The sequence below is a fragment of the Podarcis erhardii genome, assembly GCF_964252035.2.
Source record: "Podarcis erhardii genome assembly, chromosome: 8".
Lineage (NCBI taxonomy): Eukaryota > Metazoa > Chordata > Lepidosauria > Squamata > Lacertidae > Podarcis > Podarcis erhardii.
Genome location: NC_138499.1, coordinates 45725898 through 45744314, shown reverse-complemented (window position 1 = coordinate 45744314; position 18417 = coordinate 45725898). Strand labels below are relative to the sequence as shown.

General features: G+C 41.3%; 1 protein-coding gene across 10 annotated transcripts in view; it reads right to left on the bottom strand.

Moving 5' to 3' along the window:
- The window catches only part of ZNF521 (zinc finger protein 521), a 291023-nt gene that overhangs the window by 165495 nt on the left and 107111 nt on the right, over window positions 1–18417 (bottom strand). For all 10 annotated transcript variants that reach the window (XM_081873612.1, XM_081873613.1, XM_081873615.1 and 7 more), the window contains one exon: window positions 2078–5433. In XM_081873612.1, the coding sequence (XP_081729738.1) occupies window positions 2078–4993 (2916 nt within the window). In that variant the 5' untranslated portion in view covers window positions 4994–5433. The remainder of the gene's footprint in view (window positions 1–2077; window positions 5434–18417) is intronic.

Below are 18417 nucleotides of genomic sequence, written 5' to 3'. Positions count from 1 at the left end.
AATTTTTGTGATGGAACCAGAGGGAGACATTAGTTTTCTATTGCCTTCTTTTGGAGAGAGAGACTACTGATATTCAATAAACTTGTTGTGGGATTGCTACAGATTGGCAGCAGCAGCAGAAATATCAAGTATATGGGCATATCCCCATGCCCAACTTATCAGCGATATGAGGAAAGAGGTTACATGTTTCACACATTTAGCCACTTCCAATCCAACAACCATTCCAAAGCAATCCGTTTCATGTTTAATTTGCAGGTTCCTTTGAAGTGCTGGAAATCTAATGCCCACGCTTAAGGCCATAGAGGAAAGATAATGCTTTTTATTTGCATGACATTTCCTGCGATGGTTGCCAATATTTTACTGGCCCTGTTGCTGTGCCTTTAACAACAACTTGATGTTCAGGCCGTAGAAGGTAAATAATATTATTTACGTATTTCAGAGCTTTTATGCCCTGCCAAATCATACACTTATCTCATAAACTTATGCTGTTTTCTAAAGATCAGGGTGCTGTGAAGTGTACAAGAGCGGGATAGCTCTTTTTTATGATCCATTGGCATCCTGCAAGTGCTATGGCATGGGCTGTTCACAATGCTGCCGAACATAGGCCCCTTTCTCTCTGGCAATCAAGGAGGACTGAGAGTATAAAAGGGAAAAGTTTCCCCACTTTTCTAATGAGCATCTATGCAGACTTGCAGTAGAAAAATTAAAAGAATGTAATCCAGTGTAATACCTAATCCAGTGGCCAGTCAGATACATATGAGATGCAGGTAAAGGTAAGCCGTCGAAAGATCCTTTACCTTTACCTTACCTTACCTTACATATGAGATGTGCACAAGCATGACACAAGCACAGTCCCATTCTCCTAGTAATTCAGAGGCATCTCAATTCATGCTCAGGTCTTTGAGAACACCTAATTAATCTGTATCAAGGATCAACAGATTATAAGGGGCTCTGGAAATAAGGTTTGGACGAGCAGAAATAAAGCTACCCTTTTCCTTAAAGAAAATCAAATGACGTAGACTAAGCATAGACACTGGGTGGCTGCGACACATTTGGACTACCACAACTTCCTCCCCCGTTATACTTAGTTTCTCCACAGTCACGATCTATCAGGCTCTCAGACGCATAGGTATGCATGGGTGCGGTAGGAGGATAGGGGAACAAGACTTAAAGTGCCTGGATGTAGGCCATGGGCAATATGTTTCCTTCCCCTTGTGTAAACAAAATGGAAACTAAAGCAAGTCAAGGGATAAATAATGTACATTTAAGTGTGCTTGGGAATGCCCCCTTTGGCAATTCTAATTCGTGTTAGTGATTATGATAATAGAACAAGGCCATAGCATTTACTGCAAATTAATTAATCTGGAATAAGAGTGTGATCTTGTTAATGCCCCATGGGACACTCACATTTGTACAATTTTATGTTACAGATTATTCTGCAAGAAATGTTAATCATCTGATGCCTGGCTTGATATTCTGTCAAACATGCACACACAGAAATAAAAATTAAATTATAATGAAAAGACTAATTTGCCCTTTAGCAAATGTAGGTGTTACACTGTGGCGTTTCTTTTTAATCAAAGTAGAGCAAGACAGGGGAAAATTAATGTCAACAACATAATTTACAAAAATAGCCCTCCTGCTCTGTTGCTCACAAATATTTTCAAAAACAGCGCTCTGCATGCCAACGCATTGGCTTGATGTAGTTTACTTTTGTGTCATTAACACTCTGTGCCGTAAGCATAACTCAGAACTAGGGATTCCAACTCGAAATGAACCTCAGCTAAGATTCCAGCTCTCAGTTGTGCTGGCATGAAGATTATTCTCTTCAGTGATAAAGAAGACAATATCCTAGGGAGACTGGAATTAGTCCTACTCTGCATCATTCAAGCCAAAACACAAGGCTTATCAAGAAGCAAGTAATTGCTAGCTAGCTAATGGCTATGGGAGATACACCACACATTCTGGCTAAGCATATCCTGGCAAATAACTAGCAAAATAAAAAATAAAAAATGATACTATGCATTTTTTTAAAAAAAGCAAAGGTCTGTTTTTAAGCAAAGAGAGAGAGAATTACCTCTTCAGATTGAGATGGACTGATTCTGGGCATTGGTGATACCTGTGGTGTTTTCAGATGTGTACTATTGCTGTCCGGAATGAGCTCTCTATGGACTGACTGGATGTGGTTTTGAAGTTCACTTTCTGATTCAAATTTAACATTGCAACTTGAACAGCGAGTCTTCAACCCTCCTGCTTTGCTTTTGTTCTCTGCGGAACTCAAGTTCTCATTCTGGCCCATGCCTTGCCTATTACTGCTGGAAGGGATGTTGACACTTGGGCTGCCACTTTTGCTGAGATTAACGCAGGCGGCACACAGACCATATGGCAGGCCATTGATGTCAAGTTTCACCAAGTCCTGTTTTGAACGGAATTCCTTCAGGCAAGAAGCACATTTGTACAGTTTCTGGAGATGCTGCACTCGCCCTGTGGCCTGCACTGCTGAAGTGCTGCTCGTCTTCTGCATGTGAAATGTCCCATGGATCTTCAGCTCCAAAGTGGAAGTCACTGTTTGCATACATACCACACAACGGAATCCCGTCAAGGAGTTTCGCAAATCAGGGTGCATCTGACAATGCTCCAAAAATTCTTCCTCGCTCTGAAGAGGCATTTTGCAAATTCTGCAATTCCCTGTATCTAGGCTCTTACTATGTGTGACTTTATGTTCTGTAAGAGTCAGAAGAGACGGAAATCGCTCGCCGCATATTGGGCACATATAATGTTTCACTGGACCCAAATGTGTCTGCATGTGTTCACGGAGTCCGTTTTCTGAAAAGAACGTCCGAGAGCACACATTGCACTTGTAGTTCCCTTTAATCAGTTCTGCCTTTTTCTTAATTATGGCACTTTCCCCGGGTCGGATGTTGTGATCTCGCAGCTGGTGATTTTGCAGGAGAGACTCCATTGTATAGGCCGCCCCGCAAATATCACATCCGTACATTGGCTCAGATGTATCAACGTCTTCTTCACTGCCATCGTGGCTATTGTGTGACTCCTGGCTATTTGTCAGCAAGGTCTGTAGCTCTACTTCTTCTTTCTGAACTGGCTCAGATGCTCCATTGGTTCCACAATTAGGGGTTTTTGTTTCAAAGACGCAGTGCTTTTCCCTCAAGTGTTTCTCCAGCAGTATGATGGCATGAAATGCTTTGCTGCAAAACTTGCAGTTGTACTTTTTGCTGTGCGTTGTGATGTGGCACTGCAGCTCCACCTCGGTACCAAAGGACTCTCCACAAAAGATACACTTGTGCACTTTCCCTTGGTTCTCGAGATGGTTGTGTTTGACATGGAGCTGCAAGTCCGTCTCGTTGCGGAAATCCCAGTTGCAAGAGGTGCACCTGTACACCTTCTTTTCGTTGCTGTGCTTCACGGCCAGGTGAAGCTGAATGGAGACCTTTGAATCAAACACCTCTTGGCACAAAGTGCAGCGGAAAAACACAAAGGTATGCATGTCAAGCAAGTGCTTCTGCAAGTCATCCACTGAAGTAAACTGTTTGTCACAACTTTCACAGATGTAGTAAGTGGAGGTTATCATGAAGTGGATGGTCACGTGCTTCAGCAGGGACTCTTGGTTTGGAAACTCCTTGTTGCACTGAGGACAAGTCAGTTTGGGTAGGACAGTGTCAAGGTGTGTTTTTAAGTGAGTCTGGAAACCATCCAAGGAAGTGTACTTAGCACCACACTGATTGCAAATGTATTCTCCAGTAGGGCGTGGAGGGGCACCACCAACCGCTTGCATCATCTTTAAAGAAGCCTGCTCTATAGTCACTGGAGATAAGGGGCTCATGGCTCTAGATTTCTTTCCATTATGAATGTAGTTTAGCGCTAACGGAATGTTCTTGTGATTTTCCTTTATATGTTTATTCAGTTTAAGAACACTATTAAATATTGGGGAATTTGTACAATAAGAACAAGAATACACTTCCACAACTGGGTCCTTGGGGGTTCCCAGCACAGGAGAACCAAAACGGGAACTACTGAGATCACAATGGACTTGTCTAATATGCTCTTCCAAAGAAGAATCAGTAAGAAATCCCATGTAACAATGGGGACAAAAGAATGCATTACTGTCCTTAGCAGCTGGATTTGCAAATCCATGATTACATCTAATGTGTTCCTGAAGAGTGTTGAGGTCATTGAAAACTTCCGAGCAGAAGTTGCACTGGTAGATCATAGCAGGCATGGTTGAAACAATCAGCGCAGGATCTGGGCCTTCGTGTATTTGTTTAAGATGCTCGTTCAGATTATAAAGCGAAGGTAATACTTCTAAACAATACTGGCAAATATGGGCCTGTTCGGGTTTATCTAAATGCATAGTTTTCAGGTGTATCTGGAGCACTGCAAGGCTCGAAAACAATTGCTTGCTGCAGTATATGCAGCTGTAGGTAACCTTGGCTTGCTTGCTTGAAGGCCCCGTGATATCTGTCACCTGTTGGGCTGCCCGTTTTCTTCCACGGCCTTTTGTTATGGGGGGAGCTGTTTCAACCATAGTTGAACTGTCCACTGAGAGGTTTGAATCTGGTGTAGTGCTAGACACTGAGGTGTAGCCAACAGTCACTAAAGAGGGGCTGTTGCTATGGTTGCATGATTCGGGCTGCTGGTGGCTATCCATGTGGCTATACAGCTCTTCGACACTATGGAAGTTCTCTGAGCAAATACTGCACATGTGTTTCTTTTCCGCTCCATTGTGAGCCTGCTCCATGTGGTTTACAAGGGAACTTTCCTCTACAAAGAGTTCGTGGCAGTAAACGCACTGAAGAGCAGCTCTGTCTTCATTCGGGGAACACTCCGGGTGGCATTCTGCTATGTGCTTCTGAAGGTCTTCAGGGAAATCAAAACCTTCTTCACATTGACTGCACTTCTGAGTGTCCTTCATTTTCCAGTCCTCCATCCGGGAGGCAGACTGGGAACCATCTTTGTTCCTCTCGTGAACTTGCATGTGACCGTGAAGCGAACTAGAGGAGAGGAACCCGCGCCGGCAAATGGCACACTTATATGGCTTGTTAGAGGTATGAGTCTTTAGGTGGATTTTAAGGTGATCGCTTCTCGAAAACGCTGCATCGCACTCGCTGCAGTGGTATTTCTTATCTCCCGTGTGGAGCTTGATGTGGCGATCTCTGCTCCGCTTGTGTTTGAAAAGGCGGCTGCAATACGTGCACTTGAAAGGGAGCTTGTCGCTGTGACTTTGCTCGTGGTGCTTCAAATAGCTGAGGCGGCTAAACGACTTGTCACAAAACTGGCAGGGGTAGGGCAGTCCAGGGACACCTTCTTCTTCGCCAAAATCACAGCCGTCTCCATGGCTTGGGGAAGTCTGATCTTTGCTTGAAGGTGAAGAAGCTGGCCATGAGCAGGAAGGGTCATCCTCAATGTCTACTCCATCTGGAAAAAGGGAGGTAAGAGAAGCAAACGGTTAAGGGCTTCCTCTTCAGACGGTACTTGTCATGAATATATACATTTGATCAGAAATGTACTGAAATGCACATGCAATTGTACAACATCGGCAGGCTGCCTTCTGCACCCGCACCCATCTTCTATAATATACTAATTCAAATCGGATGGTAAACTAGGAAAAGCCATGAAATCGGTCTGTTCCCGCATTATCCTTTTATTGCTTTTATCATTTGTAGTTGCTTGATGCGTATTATACATTGACATCTTTATTAAAATGCAGATTTTAATATACTTAATGTGTCTTTTGTATCCACCATAAAATGATTTGTATACTACGGGAACAACTGGAAGTGCCAACCAGGGAAAAAGTATTAGAAAATTATTTCAAAATTAAGAGTCACCCGCATGCCTAATATTTAATAAAAACAGAGTAATTCAAATTTCTCACTTTTGTATTAAACTTGGTCCTGAAAAGAACATAGTTTAATGGATTATTAGGAATTTTGGTGCTCAGCTACCAGAGTTAAAGAAGAAAGCATAAAACACAATGAAAAAAATATCTTCAGAAACACGCTGTTGGGAGCTGGTGACACCCTCTACTACTCTGCTGCAGTTTCCCACTTGAACTCAGATAATTTAGCAGCTACTAACCAGCACCGAAATAAATACATGGCTAATAACACGTGAGTTTGTATTAGGTTTATACTGAGTCAGCCAGGGTTAAGTGAAAGGAGTGAACTTCACAAAAGCTAGATTCGAACCGTGTATTATCTTCTTCTAAAGTTCAAGAGGTTGCCCACCATTTCTTCCTCTTTGCAAAAAAACTTTACTGGCGGAACTTCCTTAGTAAAACAGAGCCCAAACATTTAGGTGATCATAGACAAAGCAACTTGCAAAAAAACTGGAAACAGGAACAAATGACAAATTATTATGGTAAAAGCTGAAAGATTTATGAGTAACAATGAAAAGACAAACAAGAACATATGCCAAGTAGTAACCAAAACGACTTAGCTATTATACTACTTCATTTCTGGGTTTTAGGCTGAAACCTATAGAAACCAATGTGTCAATTTCTTTTTTAGATGGAGAATGTCTACAAATCACTTATGACAGAAAATACTCCAAGAAGAAGTGTTTCACTGCTAGAATAAAAAATAAGTTAACTCAAAATACTTGTATCGTTATAAATTAACATAATTTTATGCTGATTTTAGTTCCATTTATATACAACCGTTTATTCTGACAAATGATTTGTTGCTAGTTATTTAGAGCTCAAACTAGCACAAAGTTCTCTTGCTCACATCCACTGAAGTGAATGAGAGCTATGCAAGAAACTACCCATTAATCTCAAAAGTGCATATTCTTAACGAAACCATTCATTTTAGTGTTTAAAACACTGATCCAGCAAACAAAACACCTGACACTTGAAGTATTAAACAAAACCTTTATTTATTTATATTATAGGTAATAATATTTCTTGCAATACCAAGTCAATTGGAATAATAACATTTTTAAAAAACAAAAACCCTGAATAATAATCCTTGGAGAAAGCATATATTAAATGTGTGCCGATAAATAAATAAATTCACAACTCCTTAATACCTACAGCCTCTAAAAGGGAAATTATTTATCATACAACACAAAAGCCACAATTGGCTTACAGAAAAACACTCCAAGTCTGCTTTCTTTAAAGTAACAAGATTTCACTAGATTGTGAACTTTATGCTTATCCACAGGAAACAGAAGAGGATTTGTCCTTTTCCTGCATTTCGAAACCGATAACAACACCATCTCACTATCAATGCCAGACAGCAACCATCTAACTCTGAGAAAACAACCAATAGCATTCCTGGATCCTTGCCCATTCCAACAAGGCTTTTAAGTGCAAGCTGAACAGTGGACAGGTTGTGTCCTCTTCTTTATTACTCAGAGGCTGTCCACAGGCTATGCCCGATTCCTGTCAGGATCTTCAAACTGCTCCATGATCCAAAAAGATTAAAAATTAAATGGGCTACCACACAAGGAGCAGCCTACCAATATGGAAAGAAGCATAGAAGTCAGATTTGACTTCAGCTGTCCCGTGTTCTGTCTTCTAGAGAAAATATTTTATAGTAAGTAGGCTACATTCATTAGGGCAATACCTTCTCTATATCACTGCGCAAGTCCCATTGGAATTAGTGGGTTCGTGATAAAATAAACCTCACCAGTCTTTTCCTCTTAGGTCAAATGCTTATTTCCTTATTTCCATATAGCATCATCAATGTGCATGATGCTTCACAGAATGCAAAGGGACAAATGTTAGTTGCTTCCTTTACACAAACTTAGGCTTGATCACACACTTAGGGCAGGATTCTCCTCCCCTCCCCCCCCCGCATGCCCTTTGCACCCACTAAAATGGACTTGGGAGAATCCCCAGAACAACAAGAAAACAACAGAAAAGATGGGGGGGGGGTCGTTTCATCTGGCAAGTCGCAATGCTTGTAATAGCACAATGTTGAACTCCATTCTTCGTTGTGGCAGTACATGAGGTCTAGGGATGTTGTGCCAAAGACTCCATGCAAAACATAGGCTTTAAGGAGTGATTTGAAGGATGTGAAGTTGTGTTCCGTGAGGTGTTTTGAAGAACAAAGGGCAGCAAGGTAGATAAAGCAGATATGTTTGAGGGAGACAGTGCAGGATGCCAGAGCTAGAGAAGGGAAAGGCACAGAAAGCAATGTATGAGAAGAAATGATCTTAGACAGGGGTCAGCAAACTTTTTAAGCGGGGTGGGGGTGGGGGTGGGGTCCACTGTCCCTCAGACCTTGTGGGGAGCCAGACTATAATTTGAATTAAAAAGGAACGAATTTCTATCCCACAAATAACCCAGAGATGTGTTTTAAATAAAAGCACACATTCTACTCATGTAAAAACACCAGGCGGGCCCCACAAATAACCCAGAGATGCATTTTAAACAAAAGGACGCATTCTACTCATATAAAAACACGCTGATTCCTGGACCGTCCGTGGGCCTTAGTTTAGAAGGCGATTGGGCCGGATCCGGCCCCCAGGCCTTAGTTTGCCTACCCACGATCATAGAGGTAGGAGAGGCCATGGAGAGCTTTAAACAAAATGTCAAAGAGGAACATCACATTACAGAAATTACAAAACTTCAGATGTAACTTTACCAATATAACTTCTACGTTATCTCATAATTTCACATGACAAATCCTAATATACACATGTTAACATGTGCAAATGTGTCTAAACATAATGCATATCACACACACACACACACACACACACACACACACACACACACACTACACAGACCCCCCCCCTTGACAGAATTTTGGACCTCAGGAAAGTCCTTCATTACCACCCCTTTGTCTCTCCTTTATCCCACATCACCCTCACCCCTTGGCAGTTCTTTTCCTTTGGGTTCCTTTAGGGGAAAGGGCTGTCTTGAAATATTTCCTGCCTGCTGGATTACAGCTCCTCAGGGCATGATCTGAGGCGAAGGACCAGCCTCCCCTCCCCTCCTGAAGTGCTCAGCCAGGAAGGGAGGGAGGGGGGAAACCTCCAGGCATATGGCTTGGCTCCCTGAAGAATCAAGTCCTGAGCATTCTTTCCATGTCCCCAGCCCTTCCAAGAACACTCCACCCACCAAATCACTCTTTTTCTCAAGTCTACTGTCCTTAAAGGGGCACAAGAAAACAGTTTCAAGGAAAATGATTCATGTTCTGTGAGGAGCACCGATCAACATCAAGCAGCTGGAGCTTCAAATGCAACTGCTTCATTTTGTTGAAACTTTAAGGGATATTCTGGTCTTTGTTTTAAACACCAAAAGCATGATTTTTTTTTAACCAGCCCATTCTTTATAAAATTGAATTTATGAGTAATGCAATTTTGATAAAATTTAAATATTCTTTTTCCAAAGAAAATAATGAATAAATACATACATCTTTCATCATTATAAAGTATCAGCTAAATACATTTGTTCCTGTGCTTTTTTGTTCCAAACAATTATATATACCTGCTCTGTTTCTGACTTCCTTGGTTTCTAACATACAGGACCATTATGCAGATTTTAGTACACTAAAAGGGGGGAAACATGAAAAATCAATAACAACAAAACTCACAGCAGCCAACATATCTAGAGGGGCTTACATGTCTGAAGAAACTGAAAAGTTTTAACTGCCCTCCTAAACATAGGCAGTGAAGAAGCCAAGCAGATCTCCTGGAAGAGGGAATTCCAGAGGCAAGGGAGCTACCACAGAAAAGGCCTTTTCATGCATTGTCATAGAATCATAGAACTGTAGAGTTGGAAGGGATCCAGGGGGTCATCTAGCCCAATATCCAAGGAAGGAGAGTCCACCACCTTGCAAGTCTAGTCCACTGTTGAATAGCTGTTACTGTCAGAAAGTTCTTCCTGATGTTTAGTCAGAATCTTCTTTCTTGTACCTTGAAGCCATTGGTTCAGTCCTACGCTCTGGAGAAAGAGAAAACAAGCTTGCTCCATCTTCCATGTGACGGGCAAAACTAAGAGCATTTAGCCAGAACCTTTACCCCTGGTGATAACTCCAGAGGGTGCCACTGAGGCTCTTAGCTTGTCAACTATTTTTTACTATCTGGACTTCTCTCCTTCCTAGGCACCCTCCCCTGCAGCCCTGAGCCTCCCATTGACCCCCAAAGCCAAAACAGGGAGCTCAGCCAATTCCAGGAGGGAAACACCAGAGCAGCCCTTTGAAAAGAGCAAAGCACACCCAGCAGAGAAGGTGGGCCAAGAAGCAGCTTTCAGATTTGCAAGTTGCTATGGAGAGAACTGTGTGTGTATGTGTGTCCCATTTTTTATTGGTGCAGCTGGTTCTTCTTACCCGAGTGTAGCACCTTATATATGTCCCTATTGAAATTCATTTTGTTACTTTTGGTCCAGTTCTCCAATCCGTTACAGTCATCTTGAATCCCAATGTTATCTTCTGCAGCATTAGCTACCCCTCTGAGTTTGGTGTCATCTGCAGATTTGATTAGAATCCCCTCAGTTCCTTCACCCAAGTCATTTAAGACATTGAACAATGCTGGGCCCAGAATAGGACACTGCAGCACCCCATTGACCATTAATGAGGAACCATTAATGGGTATTCTTCAGGTTCGGTCAGTCAACCACCCACAAATCCATCTAACTACGGTAATTCAGTCCATATTTTACCAGTTTCTCCACAAGAATATCAAGGGAGAATTTGTTAAAAGCCTTACTGAAATAAAGATATACTATGTCCACATCATTCCCCTGATCTACCAAGCTTGTAGCTCTCTATATAAAAAAATAGATTTGTCAAGCATGACCTGCTTTTGAGAAACCCATGCTGGGTCTTAGCAACCACAGCATCCTTTTCTAAGTGCTCAGACTGGCTAATTAATTATGTTTTAGGACCTTATACATTCCTGAAGGAACAGCAAGAAGGGCCTCTGTGGAAGATGTCGGTTCTCCTGCAGGATTATATGGAGAAAGGTGTGTTTTGGTGCTTTATAAGTCAAAACCAGCACTTCCAAGTTGTACTCATAAACAAATAGGCAGCAGAATATTATTCTCCACGACCTTCCAAAATTTAGCACAAAGAAGGCTTGCAGCTATTACCACATATGATCATAGTTCTCAATATATATATGTTATTAATAGCAAATTTCCAAAATATGTATTAATGTTGTGAGAGAGATAGCAAATTCTTTGGTACAAGAAATAGGCTTTGCAATCACTTGTGATCCCAACTTTTCATGAACTTAGTATTAAATGATATGTCCTACAAAGACATGATATATTCTTATATAAATACATGGTGAGTGTTTAGAACACTGCATGACTGCTGAGACTCTATTGTATTAAAATCACTTTCTTTTTGTAGCTGTCACTTTACCTATTACTGTTACAGTTACTTTACTTATAACTGTTCTCCTCAAACTTATTTTGCTTATATTTTGGTATACTTTCCTTTCCTTTAAAAAACTATCTCCCCTTGCTTCCTTCTAAGGTTCTTTCAACTTTAACATGAGACCCCCACCCCCCCAAAAAAGAAGATTAATGAACTTCAGAAGCAGGACTGACTTATTCTTATGAATCAGGCCCAAAATGATTCAGTGGAATAATAACCCCTAGTGTTAAAAGGATATCTCATTTAAAACAATATTAAGACTGCAGAGAGCTAATTATTGCAACTCCATTTTAAAAGTGAAATTCTACATTTTCTACACTGTAAAGGGATCTCTTGCTGCATTGATACCTGGTAAGATTTCCCATTTGGTATGAACAGAAATTAACAAGAATTTCCTAGGGAAGATTGGAGGGGTGGGCACAGGGAGGAAGGAAGTTGCACATAGAAATTGGGTGAAACAGACTGGGAGATATCCACACAGAAGATCAGCTGTGTACCAAGTAATGGCTGCTTAGAGTTCCACAGAAGGGAGATAGAAGCAGACCAGGGAGCCTCATGTCACCATTGTGCAATTACACGGAATGTAAGGGAACTCTTTGCTGTACATTATCAAAGCCAAAACACGGGCAAAGCAAGATGTACTGACTCCAGAAAGGATATGGAACTAGCAATCATAAAACACATGGGAAATTTGCAGTAGCAGCCATGTTTACTCTAAAATATGGGAAGAAACAAGCAACAGCCTTTTGGAAGCTAGCTGAACAGTGTTGCCGCTATCAAGGTAGGGAATAAGTTCTTCCTATAAGGTCCACTGCATTCATATGCCTTGTTTGTGGATTGAAGATGACCTGCATCACAGCCCTTTCATTCCATGCATTTTGAGGACTGACCAATGTGTTATGATGAGTTCCATGTTTCTTTTCAAAACCTTTCTTTTTTCTGCTTTACAAAATGAAGCTTGCTTGTGGCCTTTAAGTGGTCCCTACAGACATTTTGTTTTGTATTCCACCAAGTTTTTTATTGATTTGATTGCTGCCTCTCCCCAATACAAATTTATCCGTTTAAAACAATTGTTTTGTTTAACTTTTAAAGTTGTAAATCACCTTGTGAGGAAATGAAATAAATAATAAAGAAAGGGGGACCTGGGCAACTACTTTTGCACCGCTTTTCCACAGAAAATCACCCACCCATCAAAAGAAAAAAAGGGTAGAAGTTGCTTTTACAAATACCAGCATCCTCTCAGTAACTGTGGTAAAAGCAGCTGAGGGTGGAAGATTTTCAGCCTGGGAACCTTGTGAGTGGTTTAAGAAGCTGCATAAAAATGCAGTATTGGCTGCTGCTGAGTAGATAGATAGATAGATAGATAGATAGATAGATAGATAGATAGATAGATAGATGTAAAAAGAATAAGACACTGTAATAGAATGTATAGTTCATGCCTTACAAAATTGAGTAGTAGAATACTGTGAACTCCATGGTAATGCAGAAATGGACAAATATACATAAAGGGCATGCTGAAGGAGGCCAATGGTACTCATATTAACCTATACTTTTATACATAACTTTTGTTTTCAAACTACTTTGATCCAAAGTCCATTTACGGACGCACATATTAAATTTGTCTTGGGAAGCAGTGGGAGTTTTACAGACTATATCCTGAAGCATTCCCCAAAGTATTTCATGACTTGGGGAGTGAGGGAGATAAAGTACATTTTCTAAATCAACGATTGTGTGTGAGTGTGTACACATGTGCATATTTCCCTTTAAATCCTACCAGTCGCTAAGTGCTACTTACTGTAAATGCCTTTTTTGTGTTACTGCAAGGATTCTGTGTTTCAATGTGATGCACTTAGCATGTCCATGTTAATTTTTAATTTTGGGAACCAGGCACTTCACACCAGCTGACTTCTAAAGCGAGGCCTAGCTTGTGCAATTGAAGAGAGAGAAAAAGATGCTAGAAATCAGCTGCACGGGCTATGAAGTCTATTTACACATGCAGATTTGAATGGATCGTTAGTGCATCGAGGGGAGCTCCCCCCACCTCACAGCAGCTCTTACTTGCTGAGTTTCACCATTTCCATAAAGCACATTAAAACAAGTGTGTGAACACTCTGAGATGAAAGTACCAAACACTCTTGAGATTTCCAGTGGAAAGTAGAGCTGCCTGACTTTTCTCCAAGCAGACAGGAATGCCCATGATTCAGCAGCCTGAGTAAATAAAAGAGGTCCTTATTTCCTAATTTTTCTGGCTGGCCACACTGCAGCACTCTCTGTGCCGCTGCCAACGGGAATGCAAAGCTGGAACTACACCCAGCAGCTGAAGGACTGTCTTTGTTAGCTAGCCAGGCCTTCCTGGCCATCTTCTGGCAACAAAACTACCATATCCTGCAAGAAAGATCTCCGTCTCGGGCTCGAGAGCACTCTAGTCTGCCTAATAGGACCAAACAACAGATTTTTGCCCTGTCTGTGTTGGAGGAGGACAGCTGGAAACTCAGTTAGTGGCAAAGTAACACCTGTTCAGTCATATTTATGGGGAAAGTGCTCTGCTAACAGAAAAGTGAAGTAATACCAGAAGGAGTTATTCCACAGGGGTGGGATGAAGGAGGCATCAAAGCACAAAGCACCTCTGTGGTGCAAGCAGCCAGCCACTCATGTGCCAACCTCAATAGTTGTGAAGTCTTGAAAGTGATCTTATCCCCCAGTGCCGCTCACTGAATTAACAGAGCTGCTTCTGAACAACGTGGCCAGGCATCAGAAAGGGGCATGACTTACACACATTTGGGCTCAACAGTTTTGCAAGCAGAAAAGTAGGCGCTCTGTTCTCCCTTTTCTATGTATTTGCCTTTATTTTGGCTGACATCACCAAAGCTCTTAACAGGCTTGTGATCCAAATCAACAGGGGCTTGAGTGCTTTTGAAAACACCACTCTATAATCAGCTCAAAGCAAAACAATTTAAAAAATGGTAAAGAACATGGAAATGGCTCTAGGCCCCTGTTAAAATTAGTTGAACCTCCTAATAAAATCAGCTGCATGAACATTATGATGCAATTAGCTGGTCAATTGGGGCAAGACATCACTTTTTTACAGGACGTTCTCAGCTAGATCCAATTACACATAGGTCCCGCTCACTATACAAAAATTCGCTTATCCGAATGTAAATAATTAGGCTGAAACATCACTATATACCCCACAGATTCAGATATCTGAACAGACAGAGTGGCATACTTCATTACTTGTTCCTTACTGCCTTTTCAGGCAGAAACCATGTAGGGAGGGAGGGAGGGGACGAGATCAGACAAATCAGGGAGCAGGAGATAACAGAAATTCAGTTTCTCCTTTGTATCTTTTTTGCTGGATGGCTGCAGTCATTTCAGCAAGCTACCATGGTGTGTGTGTGTGTGTGTTGGGGTGGGGGGACTGGACAAATCCCAGATTAGAAATGCTTCCATAGGAAGCAATGGAAACCATGGCCTCATTATGTGAACGATCACCTAACAAACAATTTGTAGGGAATGCATTGTAATGTAATGTAAATGAGACCTGTATGCAACCATAAAGCAAGCTTTCTCTCCAAAGGAGGCATCAGTACTTTCCTAGAATAATTAAAATAGCCTTCCTGACTCAAAGGAGCTCTTGGATGCGCCAGGATTAGACTATCAGGAATCCACCATCAACCTATCAGACTTAGTTCCAGCACCTCTCCTGAGAGTTCCAGCAGATCTTCTCTGTGTCCATAATTATCCTGGTGTTGAGGGCAGGCTGAGTGTTTTCTGGGTGGAGGAATTTGGATAGATTGGGAGTTGATGCTTTGATGCTCTTCCGAAAGAAGCTCTTTCAGGGAGGTGCGTTTTTCTGGTTGCTCCCTAAAAGCAGCTCAACAACTTTGGTGTCCTCCTCAAAGCAGCTCAACAACTTAGGGTTGTCCGTCAAAAAAAGTTGGGATTTCCTGCACCTCTTTTTCTAGAAAAAATAAGCACTGATTACACTGACATTCATATGGTTGTGCCTCAGGTTGCTTTTGGATGGATGGTCATGTAAGGGACAGTTGTTCAAGCCTCAAGTTCATGCAATTGTCTCTCAGCACAATGATCCCTTCTCATCCCACCGCATTCTGCCAGACATAAAGGACACATTTATTTTGTGAAGAAGAGAAACAGGCAACCTTACATCCTCACAGCTCCAGCTGGGCCTAGTTTCCTATCAGTGCTTTGGATATTGTAAAGTTGCCAAATATATTAAAAAATGGGACTTTCATTTTCATCATTTAGGGATGTTCATTAATAAAAATTCAGATCTGTTTAGTAAAATAAGCAAGTCTCTAATGGATTTTTTAAACGATGGAATATCCCATCATTTCCCACTGTTGTGATCCCAGAGCAGGTCGTAACAATCTAAAATTAAATAAGACTACAACAGAACACAATAGAAAGCAGCAGCCAACAAGTTGTCAAAGCCTATCTCAACAAAATACAGAAATAGCAGATTGACTCTGGACCAACAGTTGTGTAAGGGATACAAAGGAGATAAAAAGGTAAAGGTACCCCTGACCGTTAGGTCCAGTTGTGGACGAATCTGGGGTTGCGGTGCTCATCTCGCTCTATAAGCCGAGGGAGCCAGCGTATGTCTGCAGACAGCTTCCGGGCCATGTGGCCAGCATGACTAAGCCGCTTCTGGAAAACCAGAGCAGCGCACGGAAACGCCGTTTACCTTCCCGCCAGAGCGGTACCTATTTATCTAGTTGCACTTTGACGTGCTTTCAAACTGCTAGGTTGGCTAGCTGTAACTGAACTCACTCCGTCGCAGGGATTTGAACAGCCGACCTTCTGATCAGCAAGTCCTAGGCTCAGTGGTTTATACCACAGCGCCACCCACGTCCCTGTATACAAAGGAGGTACTGATACACAAAAAGATGCTAAACACCGCACACACAATGATGCTGCACTAGGGTGGAAATTCGCCTTTAGTCTAGTGTCTCATGCATATATTGTTATGGACACTGTAGGCTGTGAAATGTACATAAGACTGATGAAATCAAAACACTACCCCAGGACAAGAGCATTCACTTATTGCTACAGCTGGATGTGAGCATCCTCTTGGAGACATAAGAGCACCAAAGGAGGCATGTGATCTCCCACAACAAAATTGGTAGGCTGGTGTCCACTTGCTTTCAGCAGCTTAAGCCTTATCAGCCATAAGCCTCCAACGTGGTTTCATGACCATAGCAACAGCAGTTGAGGGATTGCCATTCCTGTCATAGACAGCTTCACCTGCCTCAAGTTGCTGACCAGTGAGGGGGAAAGGCCTCTCCGCAATTCATGATGCTACTACCAAGTGGTCAGCCTGGCCAGTTACGTATATGTGCAACTACTGTGCATGGAGCCACTTGAAGAACCTACGAATCCATATGTAAAGCAAAATAGTCTCCTTTTGAGTCCCACTTTTGTGTCGTAAGGCCACAGAAATACGTTGATTTCTCCTAAAATTAGGAGTCACCAAGCAGCCTACAGCTGCTGGATTAGTACCTGATCAAAGAGAAAATATGGTACATCAGTGGGCTAGACACCTCCCAGCTGCAGGCCTTGCTGATATATTTTTGCTACCTGGGCTAGTTACCTGTAACGACAGACCTGTCCTTGGGCCCATAACTGTCCTTGGGCCCAGGGGGCTCAGTATGATGTATGTGGAAGTACAACCTAGTAAGGTTCCTTAACAGAGACAGGATTTACAACAATGGTTACTTTCGAAGAAAACACTGTACAGAAAAATTGACAAAGCAATATATTCCAGCAGTGGGACGAGAGCAGACACACCAGTATATCCCTAGACTTATTTACATATTTACATGTACACAAACATAAAAGCAGGCATACTGTGCATGGCCCCGACACACTTTTGGCATACATTCCAATGCAAATTTAAATGATATTAAATAGGAAATGAACAAATATGACCCAGGTAAGTCAGTTGACCAGACAGATAGTAGGTAGCTCCTTCAAACAGTTTTGTGTTTGTTTTTTGCACCAGAGTTACTACATATCATATAGCTTGTAATAATTTGTTTCAGATTTTGAGGCAGGATATACCTTTTATTATTACCAAAGTGCAACTAATTGTCTAGAAAGCTGCCCTGAATATACGAGAAGGCATGTCAGGGAAATGTGATGCTCTGACCAAATTAAAAAGACCTCAGGTAGTATTGAGATAAAATATTGTGCACTTGCTGGGCATAAGGCCATGCTAATAAATATAATACTTGGCTATGATTTTCTCAGCACATCACATAATTTAAACTTGCTTAACATCTGTGATATTCAGATAATACACAATATGTGTATCAATTGTACAGCACACATTTCAGTCTTTTCGCACAACTATCAATTCTTATAGTTTACTTAGCACCCATTGTGTCTCCACAATATTATGTTGTCCCAGAAGGTGTGTGATGTCCATGCAGGAAATATATTTATACTTTTTTAAAAAATAAATGTGGGCACCATAATAAGTTACCAAGCCTCAAGCCATTTTCAATAGAGCATCATACATTATTACACAATTTCCTCCATTTGCTCTCAACAGAAATATAAACAGTTTTGGAAAAGCTACAACTTTAATAATACAACCACCACATTTTTTTCACATCAGTGGCCCCACATTAAACTCACTCATTTGTCTCATAACTTATTTAACTGCTTGAAAACTAATACTCTGTAATGGGCATTCAAAAGAGAAATGTGAACTTTAAAAATTATTTATAATTTACAGATGTTTTTAAAATGTATCAATATTTCAAAACTACTCTGGGAGGACCAATTAAATGCATTAACAGTTGGGTTACTTGGGGAGAAAGTTAAAGGGGTTCTGCATTAACAATAGCATCTTGTGGCTTTTTCTGTTTTAGACACTGTGACAAGAAAGGAAAGAGATTCCAAACTCTGATAACATAAAACCTTCTAATTTCTGAAGTATTTCTTTCCTGCTTAGGTCATAAGTTATTTTCCTACTAGCTTTTTCTAGCGGAAAGTTCTATTATCAAATAAGATATTCTGCCTGTAAGATATTCTTCCT